This window comes from Schistocerca americana, chromosome 1 (genome assembly GCF_021461395.2).
Source record: "Schistocerca americana isolate TAMUIC-IGC-003095 chromosome 1, iqSchAmer2.1, whole genome shotgun sequence".
Lineage (NCBI taxonomy): Eukaryota > Metazoa > Arthropoda > Insecta > Orthoptera > Acrididae > Schistocerca > Schistocerca americana.
In genome coordinates this window covers 798,101,238-798,124,945 of record NC_060119.1, presented here as the reverse complement: position 1 = coordinate 798,124,945, position 23,708 = coordinate 798,101,238, and the positions used below count along the sequence as shown (strand labels likewise).

Below are 23,708 nucleotides of genomic sequence, written 5' to 3'. Positions count from 1 at the left end.
AAAATGAAGAAGGTAAACTTTTCGCTCGAGGGAAGACTTCAGCCAAGGACCTCTGGTTCCGCAGTTGCTCACGCTAGCCACGGGACCACGGCGCTCCTGAGCTCATATGAGCCTTGATGTTGCCTATCTTGCGCATGGACTATTCAGCTTGTATATTTTGCTTATTTTGTTCATAGTTCCACACAACTTCTTCCTGTTTTCTTCATTGATCTGTGTTCAGTTTTTCAAGACCTATCTTCTATGCCAACTTATAACTAAATCTGAGGGGTGTGCGATGGGGAGGTTCCCTTGTAAGTAACGGATGTGACAAAGTTTTTCGTTTGAGCTGTATTGCACTACATTCTAGTCGCAGGTAGTGAGATTGGCGACACGTAAATACGCGAGAAATGGCACAAACCTGCTCTTCACTTTGCTGTGCGCGTCAATACACTAATCATATTATGAAAAGTGAGCAAGATATAAACTACCAGAGGGACAAAATAACATTGTTTCTGCTTCATTGATTGAAGAAGTACTATGTTGGTTTTAGGGAGTTTTGTACTGACCAGTGAAGGCGTTGCAGAAGGGTCTCTTCATTTTTGCTTCAAACAGTCGATTGAGGAACGGCGAGTCCATATCCTGCAACGATAAAACGACGATGTTAATGTCACTGAAGAAATATCAGTTCTGTGGGCAAGTAATACAGGGCGAAAAATATCTAAATGACCCCTCTCGACTTTTTGGTGTAGGAAGAGATGCGCAACCTTGTTTACGCAACTCCTGTTACATCAGAGGAGGATCTGGTTACCCGCATGGTAGCAGCAGCAGGAACAATTCAGGATACTCCGGGAGTTTTTGCCCGTGTCAGACAGAACATGATCCGACGGCGTAACCTTTGTTTACGTGTCAATGGAGGCATTATTGAAAATCTACTGTAATTGAAATTGGGTTGTGTTAATGTGTTGTCTCTTGGTCATAAAAATGGAAAAGTATTTGTTGGTTTAATTAATTTGCCGCCAGAGAAATCTTCCTCTACCGGTTTAAATACTCCCCATAGGAAAAAATGACATTAGGGAAAAATATTTGTTTTGATGTCCCCTACGACCTCCCAGAGTTTGTCGGTTTAAATACTTTTCACCCTGTATAATCAATATGGATTTTATTCACAATTTCCCATTAAAAATTTACATGAAGGACCGTAGATTACAAGGAATATTTTCAAATTGCCTTGAAAGTAAGTGGACGTTTCCCAATTTCAGGATACTATCGGCGGAGGTGTACGCCCTCTTTGCCGAAATGAGAATGTGTAATTGGTAAGGGAGGCGGTGTGAGGTGTGTGGCAGTGGCTTTGTGCCCAGTGCGGTTGTGGCGGCCGCATGCAAACTGCGTTAGGCCTGCGCGGTGCCACGCTGCGGCCAGGGTGCGTGACGCAGCACCTGCTCGCCCGCTCTCCAGCTCACCTGCTCGCCGCCGCACCGCCACCATTAAGGCTCGCTCTCCCGCTGTCTGACCGATGAGCAGCCACTCACCCGCTGACGCACCGTCCACCCCTGCTAGTACCGTCATTTCCCTCTCTGCGTCACTCGCTGTCGTCGCAACGCCCCCATGAAGGCCCACGGGAAAGACAGGCCGTGGCGGGTACGTCACAGCACGTGACACTGCAGGTCTTACCAGTGCCAGCAGCCGTTTCCGGCGAGGAGCGAGTAACTGCTCCCGACGAATTTAATAATTCTTGAATGCGTGTCTCAATGCATAGAAGCTCTTGTAACCTGGTAGCTTCAAAGACATTTGAATCAAAACATTTCGACATATTCGCGCTTTTCTACTTGCTAGGATCCATGAGACACACTACACTGCATGATGTCAAGTAAAATAATATGATACCTGATATCATGTAGCCGGCCGGTGTGGCCGTGCGGTTCTAAGCGCTACAGTTTGGAACCGCGTGACCGCTACGGTCGCAGGTTCGAATCCTGCCTCGGGCATGGAAGTGTGTGATGTCCTTAGGTTAATTAGGTTTAAGTAGTTCTAAGTTCTAGGGGACTGATGACCTCCGATGTTAAGTCCCATCGTGCTCAGAGCCATTTGATATCATGTCGTATAACACGACACCTGCCGTCATGTCATCCAACATGTCATTTGTCAGAACATGTCATTAAAGTTCAGGATGCATCCATCCCCACTCTGCGATATTTCCTATTACAGGTGCACCCCCACTCTCGGGTACTTCCTGTTGTAGATGTATCCCAATCTCTAGAAACACAAATTTGTGTCTATTTCCTCTTACACCCTCCACCATATGTGTAACAGAGATGGGTTTAAGAGAGCTCATAGTGCCGAGGCAATAGGGTTAATTCGTGAAGAACCGTGAACATGTCAAGATGTTTTGATTTTAATGTCTTTGAAGTTGCCAGATAAATCGAAAAACTAGTTCCATTCTTTTACATCCCTAACTCTGCCCAGGACATATTCGCTGTTTGTGCTACGGCAATAACACTTTTTATTCTGGCTCCCAACTTTTACTCTACCATAATTTTGACATTTGATCGCCATAGCTTGGTAACCTATGTAGAATTCTGTTGACTCGGGCGACGACTGGTCTGGAATAGGTATTTTTATTGTCTTTCGGAGCATGTTTGTGTCGTGGAAACGGATAAATCTCTCACAATACAAGACGCCCATTCCTTACATGTATTTGCCTACCTTCTTATAAAATTTGATACGATTTGCAGAACTTTGAAATATAGAAGTGACGCGCTTGAAAAATCTCGGAGAAAATTTGTTTTTTGCAAGTAAAATCAGAATAAAGCTAAATTTCTGAAAGCGAGTTTTCCGTTTTATCGTAAGAATGCATTTTTTATTTATTTCATTCGGTTTAAACCGTTTCCGCGCATTCACGTAAGAATGAAATTTAAGTGCTACTTTTCAGTTGACTTTAAACTATCGTATCTCCACAACGAATAAAGATTATTAGATAAAAAAAATAGTTTTGACTTCATCCATTTATCTACCTTCGTGCAAAGTTTGAACCGATTCGTACAGGTTTAAAGTACAGAAGTGGCGCACTTCAAAAACCTCACAGAAACAAACATTTTTTGCATCCAAACGCATCAAGAGTTTTTCAGACGGTTAAAACGTGTTTTAGTCCAAGGTCCAATAAACCGGTGGACCAAATTTGGACCATCAGTCTCGCTCCAGTCCGAAGTTATTTAACGCTGCTTTTGTACATAAAACCAGATTGAGAGTGACTTTTTTTTCACATGAAATACGAACGGTGCACATACAAATGGTGCCATTAACTCGGTATAATTTTTAGCCCAATTAAAATCTTTTGCGAGAAGAATTAATCGATTCACACAATTTGCCTGGGCACCAGCTCCGGTCCGTCGTTTAAACCTTGATTATTATACTATAACATAGCTACAGTAAGACAAATGTTCTAATGGCTACACACATGGCCGCTGGTTCCGACTAGTGTACAAACTTTTTACCCCATATTCCTACCTATAAGAGGAACCGAACACCAACATCTCGCCAAACCGCGATTCAGTGCGCGGCCTTTTGAGACATATTTGTTACATCCCTTCCGCGCTTTAACGATTAAACTTTCATTCCATTAGGAACTGGTGACCATCATCGGTATCAGAATGAGGTTTCACACCCACAGTCACTGAAACACCCTTATAGCTGTTGGTGGCACGCAAGCAAACAACCTCCTAATGCCATCTTAGGAAATCTATTGCTATGCCTAAAACACTTGTAGTAACATTCGGCGAAGATTTCTGGCCGGAGGCTAGTATGATCGTATACGTCTTCCCATCATATGCAATATGTGTTCTGTGGTGATAAATGAGGAGAATGGACAGGCCAATGACGATCAGTGAATTCTTCAAGCTGTTTTTGGTGTGAACTGCGTCGTAGAGTCTAGCATTAACTTATTACAATAAGCCTTTCGGTAACCTGGTCTTGAAGTGTATAACAACTGGGTTTATCTTCTTTACCACATAACGGCGAACATACAGCCTCCCTTCGACAGTTACCAAATCAGACGTGTTCTCACATCCAATAGCTTCCCACATCGTGATTCCTGAAGCTGCAGAGACATGTGCCTCGAGAATCGCTTCTTTGGCTCTGAACACTATGGGACTTAACATCTGAGGTCATCAGTCCCCTAGAACTTAGAACTACTTAAACCTAACTAACCTATGGACATCACACACATCCAGGCCCGAGGAAGGATTCGAACCTGCGACCGTAGTGGTCGCGCGGTTCCAGACTGAAGCGCCTAGAACCGCTCGGCGACACCGGCCGGCGAATCGCTTCTTTTGTGACCTTTCACCAAGTCGTCTACTAGCACAGTGCCAATTTGACCTCCAAAAATAGGAGCGAGACTCACTGCTGAACATCACAAAGTGCCACTCAATGTCCCAGTTAACTGTGGGTCTACACCACGCAAATCTCTGTTCACTACGGTATGGTGTCAGCGATAAACGACGCATAGTAACTGGAGATCTCGACCCAGTCTCTAGTATCGTGTTCCTGGCGTGTCGTGATGGCGCTCTGCCTGTCACCTCACACAGATTTCAGCATATCATTCGTCTATTCGCCAGAACCAGTCGAACAGTCCCACGGTCTTCTCGTGATGCACTCTTCCTTCGTGCCCCACGGTAGCCCTGTGTTCTTATCGTCACCATTCGTTCCTCTCTATTTCACTGCAGCCAAGTCTGGGTAATCAGTCGGTACGACGCTCTGAAACATGGTGGTAACTTACACGGGGACGTCCCCTGGATGTGCTATTTTGCGATATCCATCTGAAAAGTCCCAACAACGTTGGGCACTCTAAATAGCTGTCACGTGCTCATATCACTCTTCGTCTGTAGGACTGACTCTTTTCTGTACTGAAAGTATTGAAAATAAGCTCGCTTATGGATGAACATTGTTCAACATATTCGACAGACATGGAAATACTGCAGTATCAGTTTGGAAGCATTCGGTCAAGCTATTAATCGTACAAGACTTTCCATTTCGTTTAATGTATGTATATTGTTCATTTATTGCCTGCCATTACGCAGTATTGCTAAGTCTTGGTGACGAAACCATTAAGCTATCATATACTCAGACTGTATAGCTGATACTACAACAGTACAATACATCTTCTGGTGTCTGCTAACAGTAGTGGACACCAGAAGAGCCCGACGAATATCCCAGCAGAGGGGTCGAAACGTCGATCATTTTAGAAGAAACATGACGCGGCCTAATAACCCAGAAGATTTTAACTTCAGTGACAACGACCACGAAAGCCTGCAGACTTACATATGTAATAGGTTTACAGCTATGGCGATTGTTCATCAGGGGTATCGTCAGGAGTGCGACAGGGAAGTGTGATACATAAATGATGTGGAGGACAGGGTGAGCAGCAATCTGCGTGCGGTGATGTGTCGAAGTTGAGTGACTGTAGGAGGATACTGGATGACTCATACAAAATTTCTACTTGGTGTGATGAATGGCAGCTAGCTCCAAATGTAGAAAAATGTAAGTTAATGCGGATGAGTAGGAGAAACAAGCCCGTAAGGTTCGGATACACCATTAGTAGTGCTTCACACAAATAAATGGGCGTAACGTTGCAAAGCGATATGAAGTGGAACGAGCGTGTCAGGACTGTGGTACGGAAGGCGAATGATCGACTTTAGTTTATTGGAAGAGTTTTAGGAAAGTGTGGCTCATCTGTAAAGGAGATCGCATATGGGACGCTTGTGCGACCTATTCTTGAGTAATACTCGATGTTTGGGATCCGTACTGGGACAGATTAGAGAAAGACATCGACGCAGTTCAGAGGTGGGCCGCTAGGTTTGTTACCAGTAGGTTCGAACAACATGCAAATATTACGGAGATGCTTCGGGAATGGGAATCCTCGGAGGGAAGGTGACATTGTTATCGAGGGACACTATCGAGAAAATTTAGAGAACCGGCACTCGAAGCTGACTGCCAAAAGATTCTAGTCTCTCCAACATACATTACGCGTAAGGACCACGAAGATAAGATACGAGAAATTAGTGCTCATACTACGGAAGCATATAGATAGTCGTTTTTCCCTCGCTCTAATTGCGAGTGGTAGAGGAAAGGAAATGACTAGAACTGGTAGAAGGTACCCTACGTCACGAGCTTGCGGAGTATCTGTGTAGGTGTAGAAGTAGATGTAGCTGGCTGTTTTATGTTGTTTGGGGAGAATGTACGCAACATAACTAGTTACCACTCATTCAGGTTACCGTAAATATGAGCCAGGGTATTCCTTGAAGTTTCGAGATTGCAGCCGCATTACGTCGACTTTTTGCCGCGATATTTCGGTCTACGTCCGCCTCGTTACCTGAGTTGTCTGTGGGTTGTGTTGTCCTCAGTATCAGTTCATAATCATCGACACGCGTCGCCCATTGCGGCGTGGACTGAAAGGACTTGCATCTCGGCGGCTGAACTTCCCCAGGTGGGGACTCTCGGCTATCTATGCCACATGATCATTTCATTTCAATTCGGCTGACAACCATTCAGTCATCTTCACGTAAGTGTGTTGTGTTGGAGATTGCCGGTTTACATCGCTAACTGTACACCAAAAATGCGCAAAGGCAGCCGCTACATGAGTGACCTCTGTCGAGTTTCGCGCCCTCTTCCAATATTGCTCCATCTACGAAGCGCAGACGCATGCGTGATTTTGGTACTACAAGCACTCTCTCTGTCGGAGTGCGCACTCGTGGAGTTAAAATACAGGCATCAAAATTAATAAAATTAACCGTCGATGGACATTGTACAATGCTTTCTTCCTGGAGAAATGATAGAAATCGCCGGGTCCCACGCCTTAATCCAGTTGAAAGCTGCCATCACGATGAATGAGATCTTCCACCAAACATATTCTAACCGATTTTTTAATAATAAATCCAAGAAGGATCTCGTCGTGTTTAAGTTTTCCGTTGCGGAATAATGTCCCATGGGGATATAATTCTCGGCTATGGGTGACTTACTGAGGTGCGGAAGGCGAGCGTGACGATTATGTCCAAAGCATCTTTCACTCACTGTGCGCGTTGTCTGACCAATGTAGGCACTGCCACACTGAAGACATTCTGTAGATGCCAGCCTTCCGCAATCCCAGATCATCCTTTTCCTATCCGAGAAGAGCACAAGTCTTTGTAGGTGGGCGGAAGATAACTTTAACATAATGTTCCCTTACGACTCTGTCTAATTTCGACGAAACATTGTCGACGTACGGTAGGTATGCTCTAGACTTAAATCGCAACATCTCCTCTTGATCTTGTGGGTGATCATGTTTCTTCTCCCTTAAAGCTGTGTTGATATAATGCGGAGAATATCCACTATCTATGAACTCAGATTGTAGCTGCTTCAGCTTCTTTGCAAGGGTGTCTCCATCAGACACAAAATGTGTCCGGTGCATCATCGTGCGAATAACGCTCATAGTTTGTGATGGCTGATGGCAGTTAGACGGCTGCAAATACGGGTCTGTATATGTGGACTAACGGTAAACTGAATGCCCCAATGATCCATCCATTTCAAGAATCACATGCAGTAGAATGTATACTTCAACGTTCTCGATAACCTAGTGTTGTCCTTTTCTCTGCTTGTCATGATATGTATGCTAAGGACATTCCTATCTTCGAAGATTAAAACAGCCGTGTTCACAGAGCTCCATGCAAACATTCCTGGTTTAAGGGACACTCAGACATCCTATCAAATCCTGGCTTTCCCGCTAAGTTACCCGATCTTAATCCCACAGAAAATGTTGGGGACTATTTGGAACAGTGGTTGCGACGTAGCTGTCAACATCCTCGCAATGTGGTAGCTGTGCTGCATCTGATCATCAGTGAGTGGTTTCAGTTGGGATTGCATACTTCAAGATACCTGTGGACTCTGTTCCTCTCTGAATTGAGGCCATGACCAAGGCCGGCGGTATCAGCCAAGGCCGGCGGTATCAGTCTCCAGCGAAGACTAGTTTTTTGCCTAGTGTACTTAGGTACCTTTCCAGAAACATCTAACTCTCTGTCTACATTTAGTACCAGTGGAACGTTCTTCTTGAAGAAATTTGTCTAAGCCTTTGCAACTCTGTTTCTGATGTTTTTCTTCTGGTGGCTATCTTGCATAGCCTGTAGTGTGTACAGGGAGATGATTATGATGTTGGTTTGTGGGGCGCCATAATCGTGGTCATTATCGCCCGTACAAATTCCAAATCTTTCCATTTCCACTCTCGCCACGTCTCTGAAGATGAGGATAACACAAACACCCAGTTTACGGGCAGAGAAAATCCACCACCCGGCCGGGGATCGAACCCGGGGCCCCGTGATCCAAAGGCAGCAAGGCTAACTACTAAACCACGAGCTGCGGACTGTAGAGGGAGAGCCCATGAGACATGGAAACCGCTGTGTGTCCCCTTAATAATTTCAGCGTAACTAAGAATGGGATTGGCCAGTTTGAAACTAGTCTGTCAGAATCTCCAAATTAACTGACGGACTGGTTTCATATTATGCTACTTACACAACCGTGATAGAGTAAGGATGAGAACGGTCTATGTAAAAGACGTAAACAATTGCAAGAGATCAGGCAGTAGTACCTTATGAATACTCCTTCTGTGGTTATGAGGCAATGGCTTTTCAGTTTTAGAATGAGGTGACAAAAGTCACGGGATACCTGAAAATATCGTGTCGGACCTCCTTTTGTCCGGCGTAGTGCATCATCTCGACGTAGTATGGACTTGATAAATAGTTGAAGTCCCTCGCAGAAATATTGAGCCATTCTGTCTCTATAGGCGTCGATATATGCGGAAGCGTTGTCGGTGTAAGATTTTGTGCACGAACTAAGCTCTCGGTTATGTCCTATAAATATTTGATGGGATTCATGTCCAACGACCGGACATCTCGGAATATTGAATTATCTACGATTTGATAAGCATAGCGTCGTTAAAAGGATGCTAGGTTTGAGCCGAGCTTGTCAAGCTTCACGGAACTCATGGAAGCGCGGCTTTTGTTCCGTTAATTCAACTATCCACTTCTGTTTAAGTCACGAGTGGACGACAGAATTGTGACTGCTTATCCATTGTCGAGCAGATGTAATTTCAGTTCATGTATGCTTAACTAACATCTGTATAGTTTAAGGTAGCAGATTTTGCACCTTACATGATGCTAAATCAGTACTGATACACAGAATAATAATTGATAATTGGCCCACCGGTAGGAGAGAATGGACACAGAAAAGGAGGTTGTGTGTGTCATGTCAGACTAACGAGATGGGCTCAGAGGCTGGACCACGGCCGGAACCCCTAAGGAAGGTGTTTGTCATGTCAAACTAACGGGATGGCCGCGGCCGGACCCCTTTGTCGGCTGGCACTTCAGACCACCAAAGACGTTCGGAGAGGCTGGGCCATCACAACAAGAAGCGAGGAGAAGCTATATGCGAGAGAGAGAAAGACAATTTCGCGCCACAGTGGAAAATTTGCGGAAGACTGTGGCGGGATTGGCGCAGAGCGCGTAGAGATACGTGTTAAAGTTTGGCGGCAACAGTAACCGCGTTATAATTCCGTGTCGTGGTTGGCTACAAACGTGCACGGATACATGGAAGTCTGTGTCGTGATTGGCTACCAACGCGCACGGATCCATGCGGCGAAGAACGGCCAAGTTTACAAAAACTCTGATGGGGGACTGTGGGGTCGGCTGTGGAAGAGAGCAGTCGCGGTGTCTGGCTGCTCTGCTTGGAGAGCGTGGAGAGAAGTAGGTTGGAGAAGTTACCGGCATTGAGTCCAATGGTTACTCTCCAAGTCTGAATAGTTTAGAGCATCCGACTCCACACACGTAGCATTATCTGTTCCTCTGAGGAGAGAAACAGATTAGTACTAATTTGTGGTGTTCATAAGCAATCTGAAGTGTACCTTTGCTGCCGCGCACTTGAGTCGACCGACTACTCTTGGCATATGTGCAAGTAGCTTGAGTATTGACTAGTGACGGACTCCGCAATTGAACACTTTAACGTACAGGAGTTTACGGGCGTAAACCACGTCCACGTTGGAGATCAAAGTCAAGCTCGCTCACGGGAAAGACGGCATCACGACGTTGGCTGTACCGACCGTCGTAATCATCACGGAGAATTACGGTGATATTAGCAATCATCAGCCAAAGTAGGGCACTGTAATTCTAAATGAGTTCATATTCCGCTAGCTCTTTGACTGGCGCTCTCTGAGTCTGTGTCCGTTCAGGCAGAACTGCAATAGAGTCACTTGCGGGTTCAGTGTTGACTTAAGTAGAGAATGCATAGGCTAGTTAGGTTAGCGAGTGTATTGTATTGTCATGTTAGGCTAGAAACATTGCTCATCCTGTTTTCTGAATAAATCTTAATTTGGTATCATATGATAATCACCGCATTATTGATTTCGTAGCTAGCAAGCACCATATTTTTGTTTAATAATTAGAGTGTAATGATAATTTCGATGCAAATGATACTGGGGGCATAACCGCGCGTTTAAACAGTGCCAACTTTAGTCAGATAGCAACTCAAGGTCGACTAAGACTACCAATAGATATTTTTCAATACATCGCTAATTTTACAATAAACCCCCCGTACGTTGCAATAGTACAACGTGGTCAAAGCAATTGTTGTAGTCACGTCCCGTAGTTTTTCGCAGAACTCATTCCAATTGACATTTTTCGTCCTGTCTTGCTAGTTTTCCTTGCGATTCAACCACAGTGTACCATGACTGCTTCTTACGTTTCTTTAAAGATGTTAAGTACTATTCAGATGTCCCTTTGAGATGCAAATATCTTGTAGAATCCTGACTGCTACTGTGATACTTATGAGAAATGTTAAAGAATGTGATGTATCCTATACGTAAAGTTTCCTTTACATAGTTACTCAGCAACCAGCCCTTTTTAAGTTGTTGTTGCTAGCAGAGTCAGTCAACAGTACGATGGACACCGCGAGCCAGCTGCCCCAAGGACTGAATTTCTTCCTTGTTTTGTTTATTCTTAACCAAGCTTCTGTTTTCCTAAGTGTCCATTCCTTTGAGCTGAGAGGATTATAGTGTTTTCGGTGATCTCTTAACGTTCATAATTAACATGAGATTTTTGTTGTGTCGTCACAGCATACAGCGACTTACCCTCTTCTCCATGATGACGTCGTCTGCGGCGGCCCGCTGGAGACACGCCAGCAGGACCAGGAGGGCGGGACACAGCAGCAGCAGGGCTCGTGACATTCCGGGTTACTTCCTGCAAGCACACCACCCACCACTCTGGTTAGACGAGCAACAGCGCACAGACTGAGCCCTCTCACTATTTTCCTCTCTTACATTACGAATCACTAAAACAGAATGAAAGAAGATGATAATAAATGAAAAGCACCAGTTTGCTTTTGTTCGACAGTATTACTTTTATTGCTAACCGGTTTTCGGCTTACAAGGCCATCTTCAGACATTTACTGAGTATTATCACCAAAGAAGTTAAATGTTGGCAGACAACATTGGAAGAGAAGTAACACATCTAGTAAGTAACATCTTTGCAATGAAATAGTAAAAACTGAACAGTACATAAATAACAATGGAGTTGACAGGAAAACCTTTAGCACAAAATAGGAATAGCATGCCTACATAACAGTTTCTATTAATAAACAAAACTAATAAAATAAGACAAAATTAGTACTAGACAAGGCTACATCAAGAGGTATGAAACATGGAGTGTGGTACACAACCAATTAAAAAAGAAGAGACAGTTGTCAATGTAAATACAGAATACATAAGGAACTTAAGCAATATCCATAAGATAAACAGAAATTAACAAATGAAGGGAAAATGGAGGTGTTTGAGGGAACTTACAGTTTGAGAGTGTGGTGGTACTGCATTTTAACATTAACATTATAATCAAAGCAGTGGCTGTATACCAGTTTTCATTAAATAAATGAGCAAAGTAAAATATGAACAGTATTTGATGAGACAACTACAAGGGGAGTTAAACATGGACAGTAATACAAGTACAAGTTAAAAGGAAACCCTTAACTATTGAAACTACAGCCCATGTGGAATACAAAGACAACTGCAACAAATAAAACAACTTAATGAATACAGGAAAATGGGAATATGTAGGAAGAGAGAGTGTGGGAAGTAATGAACAACAAAGATGATTATATGAAGTTTAGGAGAGGGGAAGTGTTGAGTTGTGTCTGGTCATTTAGGATGAGATCTAGACTGTGATCAATAAAAGTTATATTGTAGAACAAAAGCAAACTGGTCCTTATCATTTATTATTATAATGTTGTTCTACCAAGAACCGACGGAAGATTCTGTTAATATGAAAGAAGATGAGTTACTGCTGGTAAATAAGAAGTGTGAAGTGATAGTAGTAATACCCAGTGACAAAAGTTCGTATGTGGAACAGTTACCGGCAATAGGTAAATTCTTCGTCGAAAATGACCAGTCAGTGTAAGTAAAAGACAGCTGCGTATGTTAGCCTTAGAGGGGAAGGGAAGATTTCACTTGACGAGAACGATAATTGCGGCATTGCGGGCTGACGTTTGTCAGTGTTTGGTAACCACTCTGTTTTCGTGTCCCAGTTTTTATTTTTTTCAGTCTATATTTTCATTTATTCTCCATGTCCATAACGCATTTTGGAATCGCCTTCATCAGATGTGTCATAAAGCAAAAAGTATGTAAGGAATAATTACAGTTTAACAACATTGGTCCTTTTATACTTTCAAAACAAAGATATTTCTACTTACTGCAGTCATGATTGTACAGTATACAGGACGTCCCAGGAGGAATGGTCAATTTCAGGGATATGGAAGGAGCGATCATCAGAAGCAAAAACACTTCATATCGACATATGCCCTATTCCGAATGGCTTCCGAGATAGAACACATTTAATATGAATTATTATTTAATTTCTGTATTACTCACTACATTGTCAGCTTTACATATGTACAAAAGTTAGTAACCATTATAACTTACGTTTTACAAGATATCAATAGAAAAACACGTATTTTAACATATTTGCCTTTAAGAGTTATTGTTCGCGTCACATTACAACTGTTGTACAGTTCACAATAAACGTTCGAATATCCCCCACTCATCTTTAGTGTACACCATTGGCCATTAAAATTGCTACACCAAGAAGAAATGCAGATGATAAAGGCTATTCATTGGACAAATATATTGTAATAGAACTGGCATGTGATTACTTTTTCACTCAATTTCGATGCATAGATCCTGAGAAATCAGTACCCAGGACAACCCCGTCTGGCCGTAATAACGGCCTTGATACGCCTGGGCATTGAGACAAACAGAGCTTGGATGGCGTGTACAGGTACAGCTGCCCATGCAGCTTCAACACGATACCACAGTTCATCAAGAATAGTGACTGGCGGATTGTGACGAGCAAGTTGCTCGGCCACCATTGACCAGACGTTTTCAATTTTGAGAGATCTGGAGAATGTGCTGGCCAGGGCAACAGTCGAACATTTTCTGTATCCAAAAAGGCCTGTACAGGACCTGCAACATGCGGTCGTGCATTATCCTGCTGAAATGTAGGGTTTCGCAGGGATCGAATGAAGGGTAGATCCGCGGGTCGTAACACATATGAAATGTAACGTCCACTGTTCAAAGTGCCGTCAATGCGAACGAGAGGTGACCGAGGCGTGTAACCAATGACACCCCATACTATCACGCCGGGTGATACGCCAGTATGGCGATGACGAATACACGCTTCCACTGTGCCTTCACCGCGATGTCGCCAAACACGGATGCGACCATCATGATGCTGTAAACAGAACCTCGATTCACCCGAAAAAATGACGTTTTGCCATTCGTGCACTCAGGTTCGTCGTTGAGTACACCATCGCAGGCGCTCTTGTCTGTGATGCAGCGTCAATGGTAACCGCAGCCATGGTCTCCGAGCTGATAGTCCATGCAGCTGCAAACGTCGTTAAACTGATCGTGCAGATGGTTGTTGTCTTGCAAACGTCCCCATCTGTTGACTCAGGGACCGAGACGTGGCTGCACGCTCCGTTACAGCCATGTGGATAAGATGCCTGTCATCTCGACTGCTAGTGATACGAAGCCGTTGGGATCCAGCACGGCGATTCATATGACCCTCCTGAAGCCACCGATTCCATATTCTGCTAGCAGTCATCGGATCTCCACCAACGCGAGCAACAATATCGCGATACGATAAACCGCAATCGCGATAGGCTACAAACCGACTTTTATCAAAGTCGGAAACGTGATGGTACGCATGTCTCCTCCTTACACAAGGCATCATAACAACGATTCACCAGGCAACGCCGGTCAACTGCTGTTGGTGTATGAGAAATCGGTTGGAAACTTTCATCATGTCTGCACGTTGTAGGTGTCGCCACCGGCGCCAACCTTGTCTGAATGATCTGAAAAGCTAATCATTTGCATATGACAGCATCTTCTTCCTGTCGGTTAAATTTCGCGTCTGTAGCACGTCACCTCCGTGGTGTAGCAATTTTAATGTCCAGTAGTGTATTTGTGCACTGTTACTTGTCTGAGTGCTTCTGCACTTTCGATAATGAAGACAACGGCGTCCATGATGCGACCAAGCAGTTCATCTCGCGTATTCACCTTTCGTTTGTTCACTTCAGACTTCATCCAACCCCATGAACTAAAACCTAATGGTGTATGTCTTGCTACCTCTTTGACCAGTTAACTGCACTACCACGACCAATCCAACCATTAGGATAAGTTCGGCTGACATGTTCCTTCACACGTCTGGTAAAATGTGGGGGAGGGGGGGCGGCTCCGTCAAACTGGAAGAACATTGCAGTCTGGATGGCCAAAGGACGGTCCTCAATGTGTTTCATAAACGAATTTTCCTAAAAATGCAGGTAACTCTGTCTCGTTACTCGTTCTTCTAAAACGACTGGATCTGTCAACATGTTACCTATCGTGCTGCACCAACAGGGAACGAAAAACGATGGTGAAAATAGGTTTTCACTCTAGCATGTCGATTTTCCAGCAGCTATCAATGATTGTTACGTGTGTTGTTGATTCCATTCCTTTTAAACGTGGCTTCATCAGCTGCGTGGGTAAGACACATACGTGAGCGCCACTAACTCAATAATAATAATAAGTGCATTGAATGTGTTCTGTCTCGGAAACCATTCGGAATAGGCCATACGTCCATAAGGAGTTTTTTTTGTTTCGAATGATCGTTCCTGTCATATCCCTGAATATGGACCGTTCCTCCTGGAACACTCTGTATTTTTGTGTTTTAGATGATGATACTGCCAAATTCTTTGGTTTTAAAGACCTTAACTAATAATACCCTGGTAAGCATAATTAACATTTAAAATAATAAGTAACGAAATAATAAGAGAGGAATATATTTTTACCAGAATGAGATTTTCAATCTGCAGTGGAGAATAAACGTAAGGAACATCGCTCTCTGCGGAGTGATACAACACAACGCGCAGTACATTTATTATATGCATATAACAAATATGTATTAAAGGCCATTGAGCAGGCTTCGCAATTGAAAGGTAGCGAAACGTGTATGGCACAAAAACATGCAGCGTTTCATTTAGTTACACAACAATTGTACTGGAACAAATGAACTTGTGCAGTTGTAGAATTTGCCTCAAATCAGATGTTAAGCAGAATTTATTCTCAAATATCTCAGTATGGGCGTAATTCCCGTGGACAAATAAATTTTAGAGTTGTTTGGTGCTTGACAGCCTATTTACTAAAGCCTTTAGAACGAAATTCATTTAATATAGTTGGTATCCATTAGGTGCAATTTGCCCAGATGGAAGAAGAACCGCCGGCCGTGGTGGCCGAGCGGTTCTAGGCGCTACAGTCTGGAACCACGCGACCGCTACGGTCGCAGGTTCGAATCCTGCCTCGGGAATGGATGTGTGTGATGTCCTTAGGTTAGTTAGGTTTAAGTAGTTCTAAGTTCTAGGGGACTGATGACCTCAGATGTTAAGTCCCATAGTTCTCAGAGCCATTTGAACCATTTTGAAGAAGAACTGAGATCCATACCACGTGGACACGGCTATAGCATTATTTCGAGAAGATCCGTTGTAACTGCACTACTTAGCTACCGAGGAGCCACGAGGCTTTACTCTACAGCCTTCCTGTCACGGAGGACTGCCACCCACTACAGTAGCAGATATTCGCCGTGCACAGGCGGCGTCGCGAAGCATGTCAGAACTCTGCAGCAATTAAATTAAAACGAGACGGGCGCCAGAGAAGTTGGTCGCTAAGCAGCGGATTAGCACAGCTGGTCTGCTGTTACTCGGAAGGAATTCACTGCGGTCTGTCTCCTCTTGTCGTATGACGCTGACTTCCTTTCCACTGCAGCTGGTCGGATCCGAGTGCAGCCACACTCCCACTGAGATTTACCACTGCTTCATTTTGTCGCCTCGCGTTCTCAGCACGAATCCCGAGAAATGCAAGCGCTGGTAGAGGAACGACAGATCAGTTTTACGGCGGAGCAATGTAAAGGTACTCCACAGCAATGCTTTTTACACAACCGTAGACCTGAGACTTCTCACCTCCCTTTGGGTCACAAATTTAAGGTTCCATTCTGCAAAAAAAAGTCATCAATAATGGAATTACTTAAAAGACACATGTCGTGGACTCCGCACTCAACCCTTTCCTGATTAAAATTTATTTTGCCTATATTTAAAAAATAAAAGGTCAAAAACTGTCTTCCTTTGTGATAAATAATATACTTCCACTCCCAAGTTTTAAGTGGACCGGTTTTGAAAATCGGTGAAGTGTGATACATGTGTCCCACAAACCCAACTAGATCCATGTTTTCATGTGAGCCTAGGATTTTCAGAGTTAACTTTTCAATTTTTGAATGATTTTGTAAGAACGGGAACTATGGAAAAAATTGTAACAAATCAGTATCAAAACACATTTATACTCCTGGCAATGAAAACATGAGATATTGCACACGACTTTTGAACATAACTTTTAAGATGGCTTTGATATACCACACGCCAATGTTTTCTATAATCTATGAAATTTTCTGGGGTGTATACACCCCACTACATACAAATTTTGTACGAACAGACAGTATTACTGAGATGTGCAGTAATGTTTCAGAGAAATGTCTGTGATGTATAATTAGTTACTACAGACATCCTTCGAGTGGCAAAGATGGTAATTCGATCTGATTTTCGTGAAACAAATGTGCTGTGCCACCTATAAACAGACTCTGCCCCATTTCATCGCTCACAGCCTTTTATACACCCACGCAACGGTCCGTAGTATTTTTCTCGGAGTTCCGAAAGCATCAAATGGTTCAAATGGCTCTGAGCACTATGCGACTTAACTTCTGAGGCCATCAGTCGCCTAGAACTTAGAACTAATTAAGCCTAACTAACCTAAGGAAATCACACACATCCATGCCCGAGGCAGGATTCGAACCTGCGACCGTAGCGGTCGCTCGGCTCCAGACTGTAGCGCCTAGAACTGCACGGCCACTCACGGGCGGCCCGAAAACATCGCGTAACGTGCTAGCAATAGACAGATTTAAGTGTAGACGTCCAAACGCACAAAACTACATATTACTTTACCGGGACACGCGTATCCCATCGATCACGAAAGAGTTAAAGGCTATCCCTCTGCGGTAAAAGGGAAAACTATATGGGAGCGAAGGAATAAACAAGCTCAACTTACGTGTGTCGCGTTTTCGATGAAGAAAGGGTACATGGGAAGGAAACGCAATATCCACTTTCACCTTAGAATAACTACGAAACAAATCACACCGATGCGCGTTATTTACAGGAAGAAAATAAAATAAATAGATGTGTTTTAAGATGAACTCATGAACCGCTGGTAGTGCTGGAGAGGCTACTTAAAACCAAAATTGGCCAGGTGCGAGCAGGACTCCCACTCTGAAGGTTCCGTACAAACGTAGTTATGTACATTGACAGTTCATCGACGCGGGGATCAAGAAACTCGACGTTTCTTGCCTGTTATCGACATTGATACTGGAAAGGCGTCGGTCCCGGAAAATCCAGTGCTTTCATGAATGTCTTAATTTTAAGTTTGAAGTAGCGTAACAAATGACAAATGAAATTTTTTTCGTCTGATATAATTCAAATTAACAATTTTTGTATTTTTTCCTTTACTTTTACTGTGCAAAATAGTAACCTGTAGGTCTTAATGAATGAGTTTGCGAATATCAAAATACGTGATATAATTGGCCGTATTTTTGATTGCATTGACTTAGAAACTTAACTTTTGCACTACCAAGCGACCATAGACATTTGAATGTGAAAGAAACTGCACTTGATAAATCTAGTCGTTCCTGAGAAGAAGGTGTCTTAACAGACTGAGGGACAAACAGGCAATCGGGATAACAAATAAAAAATGTTGGCGTGTGATATAATTACAAAGAAACAGTTTTCAGATGTTTTGGTTTAATTTTACTGTGAAACCTTGCTCCTTGCCAAATTTCATCATTCTAGGCTATCAAACCCTATAGGTTTTGATTAGTGAGTTTGTATCAAAATATGTGACATACGAGGGTTCTCCAGAAAGTAAGTTACGATCGGTCGCGAAATGGAAACCATAGTGAAAACCAGAAACGTTTTATTTGGAACAGTTAGGTACACCTTCCACCTACTTCTCTACATAGTCGCACACTCCAACTACGAGTTTTGTCGTAGTGTTGTATCAACTTCCCAATATCCTCGTCATAGAAAGCAGCCGCCTGTGCTTTCGGCCAGTTATCTGCACTGGTCTGCAGCTCGTTGTCTGTGGAAAAATTTTGTCTTCATCGCCAGCGGTTCTTGTGAGCAGAGATGAGACTCAGGGGGAGCCAATTACGGACTGTATTGTGGGTGATCAAACACTTCTCATCAGAAACACTGCAGGAACGTCTTCATTGCCCCCGCAGTGTGCGGCTGAGAATTTGCATGAAGAAGGAACTGCTCGACAGTTGTGTTATGTGGGCTGCATGACACAGGCAAAATCTCTAACCATTCCCTCATAACTAGCGGGAGATGCCATTCCCTACGCGTCTTTACATGCTCACTGTTCGCTCAAAACTGAAAATAGCGACGCGACACGATCGACGGGCGTACTAGAGATACTGCCCAACACATCTGTGCAAATCTTTACCGGATTTTCCCAGTGGTTTCCCTTTCGCGATCGGTCGGAACTTACTTTCTGGGCAACCGTCGTATATGGCCGTATCTTTTGTATGGATTGACTTAGAAGCTCCAATTCCTTACACCGCCAGGGGACCGTAGACCTTAGGGTGTCACATAAATCTCAACTTGATATGTCAACCTGTTCCTTAGAAAAAAAGGTTTTTAACAGTCGGACAGACAGACAGACGGATGGACGAGAAAGTGATCTTGCAAGGGTTCCGGTTTCGTCGATTGAGATACGGAATCTTAAAAAGGATAACAATCGACATCTACACATACATCTGCCTCTGTACTTCACAAGCTGCCTTACGGATTGTGGCGAAGTGTACTTTATGTACCACAGTAACTTCTCCCTATTCTAGTCGTGAATGGTTCGCGGATAGAACGATTGTTGGTACGCCACCTTGTGAGCTCGAATCTCTCTGCTTTTACGTTCATGAGCTTGTCGCGAGAAGTACATGGCAGGAAGCAATATATTGGTTGACTTCTCTAGGAACATACGCGCTCGAAGCTATATGAGCACACGACGACGTGACGCAGAACACCTCTTTTGTAGCGTCTGCCACTAGAGTTGGTTGAGCGTCTGTGTGACTCTTCCGCGCTTACTAAATGAACCTATAACGAAACGTGTAGCTCTTCTTTGGATCTCCTCTATTTCCTCTATCAGTCCCGTCTGGTACGGACCCCACACTGACGAGCAATATTCTGGTGATGACTGAAAGAGGGTCTTGTTAGTTATCTCCATTGTGGATGTACTGCATTTGCTGAGAATTCTTGCAATGAATCTGAGTCTGCCATCAATCTTACCTGCGATTAACTTTATATGGTCGTTCCACTTTAAATCACAACGTACGTACGCTCCTCGATTGTTCTGCAAGCGTGTAATCATAGAATAGGGGGTCTTTCTGCCTGTTTATGCGCTGTACGTTACATTTGTTTATGGTGCGGGTCAACTGCCAATATCTGCACCACGCGTAGATTCTGTGCAGGTCTTCCTGCATTCCGGTAGGTATACAACGGCGTCATCCGCAGAAAGCCTCGTGGAACTTCCGTCGAGTTCTACTTCGTCATTTATATATATTTTGATAAGTAATGGACCTATGACCCGCGCATGGGGCACGCACCAAGTTATTTTTACGTCTGAAGACTTTTCATCCTTGACAGTGCCATGCTGTGCTTTGTCTGCTAGACTCTCTTTAGTGCAATCACACAGTTGGTCTGATATTCCGTATGTTCGTATTTTGTTCATAAGGTGACATTGCAGAACTGATTCGAATGCTTCCCGGAAGTCTGGGAGCACGCCATCGACTTGGGCGCCTGTGTATACTGCTGCATGGGTCTCAGCGACGAACGGAGGGAGCTGGGTTTCATACGACCGTTGTTTTCGGAACCCATGTTGATTCCTACAGAGGATATTTGCGGTCTCCAGAAATGTAATACGCGAACGAAAAATTAGTTCCAAAATTATTCAACAGACCGACATCGAAGAGACAGGCATATAGTTTTGTGCGTCTGTTCAACAATCTTTCTTGAAAACGGGAATGACATGCATTTTTTTTTAAATCACGAGGAACGCTCTGCTCCTTCAGTGACCTACGGTACACCGCTGAGAACAATAGATAACACGAATAATTATGGAAACTGATAACGAAAACAATATCAAATTATACATAAATCGATGAGAAACACAACTACACAGTAATTGAGACCAGCAACATTAACAACTGCCCTTCAATTGAACTGAACAGTGAACCAAACGCTACGGTAGCTACAGTGCTGCTTCCTTGCTTTCCCTGTTTTCAAATCACATATAGATTTTTGTGGCCAAGTCTACCGCAAAATAAAAACTCCGGTCGAGGTCTCACGGTAGCCCCTTTCCTCTCGGCGTCCTATGCCCGAGTCTTTCTGGTCCGAGCGCAAGTCTAGCACTTGCTCTCACGAAAGAATTTCTGCAAACTTTGAATATGTTTCCATGAACACGATCGTCTCAAATTCAACTCAAAATTTTTTCAGGGTTCATAGGTGTGCTTCACACAAAGACACGTCAGCAGCTTCTGTAAACACGCCACGAGGTGCAGTCGTGAGGAAGGAGTCATATGTTGGTACTGCGGGAGCTACTGACGTCTTCGTTCTTGCCCTTACACTGGTTCCTGGAAACTCGGCCGACGTAGCACACATTTTTGGTACTGGAGACCATTTCTCCCCCTCTTGAATTTCACAGAAAGTTTGCCTTAAAGCAAATGAGGTTTCCGACAGTGACAATAATTTCTTCAAATGTTGATAAATGAGTAGACAAGTTTGAAAAAGGGGAACCCGTCACCAACTAAGGCATCCGATTTTAACAGAATCCATTTTGTAAAGCGTCACCAAAGACGTCTTCATTCTCTAGAATGAAAAAAAAATTGATATTGTTCATTAGCAATTCCATACAGTCGAAGAGCTTAAGAATATCGTGAGATGCATTGGTTCGACGTATTCAATATCTTGACGCGAGAGGAATATTTAGTCAAATCACTTTATTGTAATAATTGTACTGAAGTTTGGATGTAACGATGAGGACGTAACAAATGGATACAGAAGACGTTATTATGCATTGACTGCGGCCTCCAAGCGTGCTATTTCACCACCTAGCGAAAATGAGTGCTATGCTAAAGGAAATCGGCGAGCGAGCACTCGTTTATTGGACTTTTGATTCTTTCACGGTTAATAATGATAATTCCAATTCTTTTTTCTAGTTTTATAATTTTATATGAATATCATGCTAGTAAGTCTGGGTGAACACAGCGATCGTGAAACAGGTTGGCCCAATTAGAGGTGGAGTCTACTTGCACATTGCCACTGCAACCTCCAAAATCTAAAACCGGATATTTATTCCGGATATTTATTTGATTACTGCACTGGCACTCTTAGAATCTGTCTACCCACCGATCGTCACGTCTAATGTAATTATTTTCAATATATGTTATTTCAATCTGCAGGATAGGCGCGCATTAGCATGTCGCTTCCTGAATTCGGGAAGGCGTGCCGTACCCCGACCGAAGTCACCCAGCGAATTAACGCCGAGGACCGGTGTGCGGCCAGGTTGCTGTTGGTTTCAGGCGATTTCTCGCATCCGACTAGTTGGTACCCACTTCCCGCCTCAGTTACACGATTCGCAAACATTTCAATATGTTCTCACACTTTCACATAGAATAACACTAGACGCAAAAAGATGGGTTTCACACATTCCGTTCCGGAGGGGAGGCCTGGCGAAAGAAAGGGCATCCGGCCACCCTCTACCACTTACATTGCCAAATCCAGATTAAGAAGCCGACACTGTGAAGACACGCCATAAGGCCAAGAAAATGAAGAAGAAGAATGTATCCTACTTCGATATACAGGGTGGGCCAAATAAAAGTGGCCCGGAAGAGTGAATACGATTGGCCGTGACTGTGTGCACGTAACCACACCTGTGCAGTTACTTCCAACAGGATGTAGTAACTGCAGTGGACTAAACCTTGGAGCACATTTACACAACCACCACCACTGATAAAGTTGTTAGCAGAGCTCAGTTCGGTTGCGGTCGTTGCGGTCCTAGCTTGCCACCCAGGTCATACGCTCTGTCAGTATGCGATTACTTTGTGTGAGTAGCCATCAAGTATAAAGTGTATCGCAACAACCCTCATAGCCTTTATGAACTCCAGCAGAACATTTCGGATGACACTGCAGCAATTCCAACAATCCAGCCTCGATCCGCCTTCAGCAACTTGCTGACCAGGGCCCAAAAGTGCCATGAGGTGAATGGTGGTCACGTTCATTTTCCCCGCACTGTATTTTCATGAGGTAGTGCCCCAAAAACCGTAGATATTTGAAAATTCATGATTACCGCCTTCAGTGGCCGATAAAATATTTATTCAAACACCAGTTTCGGTCGAGCGACCGTAATCGGGTACTTAAAAGCATTCACAGCTTCATACTTAGCGAATATAAAATCACTGTCGTTAGATAATAAAATCATTAGTTTGTCATTTTTGTCACATAGGAATGTAAATTACATCGTCAGTATATAATTTATGCAGTGTGTATATTGACGACGTAATTTATATTACGATGTGACAACAGTGACAAATTCATGGTTTTATCATCTGATATCGACGATTTTATTTTCGCCTAAAATGATGCTTAAATACTTTTAAGAACATGATGGTGGTTAGTCGAGAAAAACTGGTTGTTTGAACAAAGATTTTATCGGCAGTTCAAGGCGATAATAACGACATTTCTTATACACTATTTCAGATGTTTTTTTCCTAATTCTACAGCGTAAGTCAAACCATTTGAAGTAAGTTATGAATTCTGTGTCCTGTTTACGAAGTTCTGCGTCCTGTTTATAGGGTTCTATACAGTCTGCGTGTGAACTGTACAAGTTTTCTCAGATTCATGGGAGACCCATTGCATAAGACAGACCATGTGACCCGGAAAATATATTGATGTATCGGTTACTTTTACACATCTGCATTGCACCGTTGAAGTTTCACCAAGAATATTCAGTTAATTGAAACGGTAATATTTGACTACTAGGTTGTTGC

The 23,708-nt window shown here is 43.5% G+C and overlaps 1 protein-coding gene across 1 annotated transcript in view; it reads right to left on the bottom strand.

Moving 5' to 3' along the window:
• The window catches only part of LOC124545719 (cardioactive peptide), a 343,254-nt gene that overhangs the window by 16,591 nt on the left and 302,955 nt on the right, over window positions 1–23,708 (bottom strand). The window contains exons 2-3 of the mRNA XM_047124664.1: window positions 11,120–11,228; window positions 546–618 (exon numbers count right to left, since the gene is read on the bottom strand). Coding sequence (XP_046980620.1) covers window positions 546–618; window positions 11,120–11,215 — 169 coding nt within the window. The 5' untranslated portion in view covers window positions 11,216–11,228. The remainder of the gene's footprint in view (window positions 1–545; window positions 619–11,119; window positions 11,229–23,708) is intronic.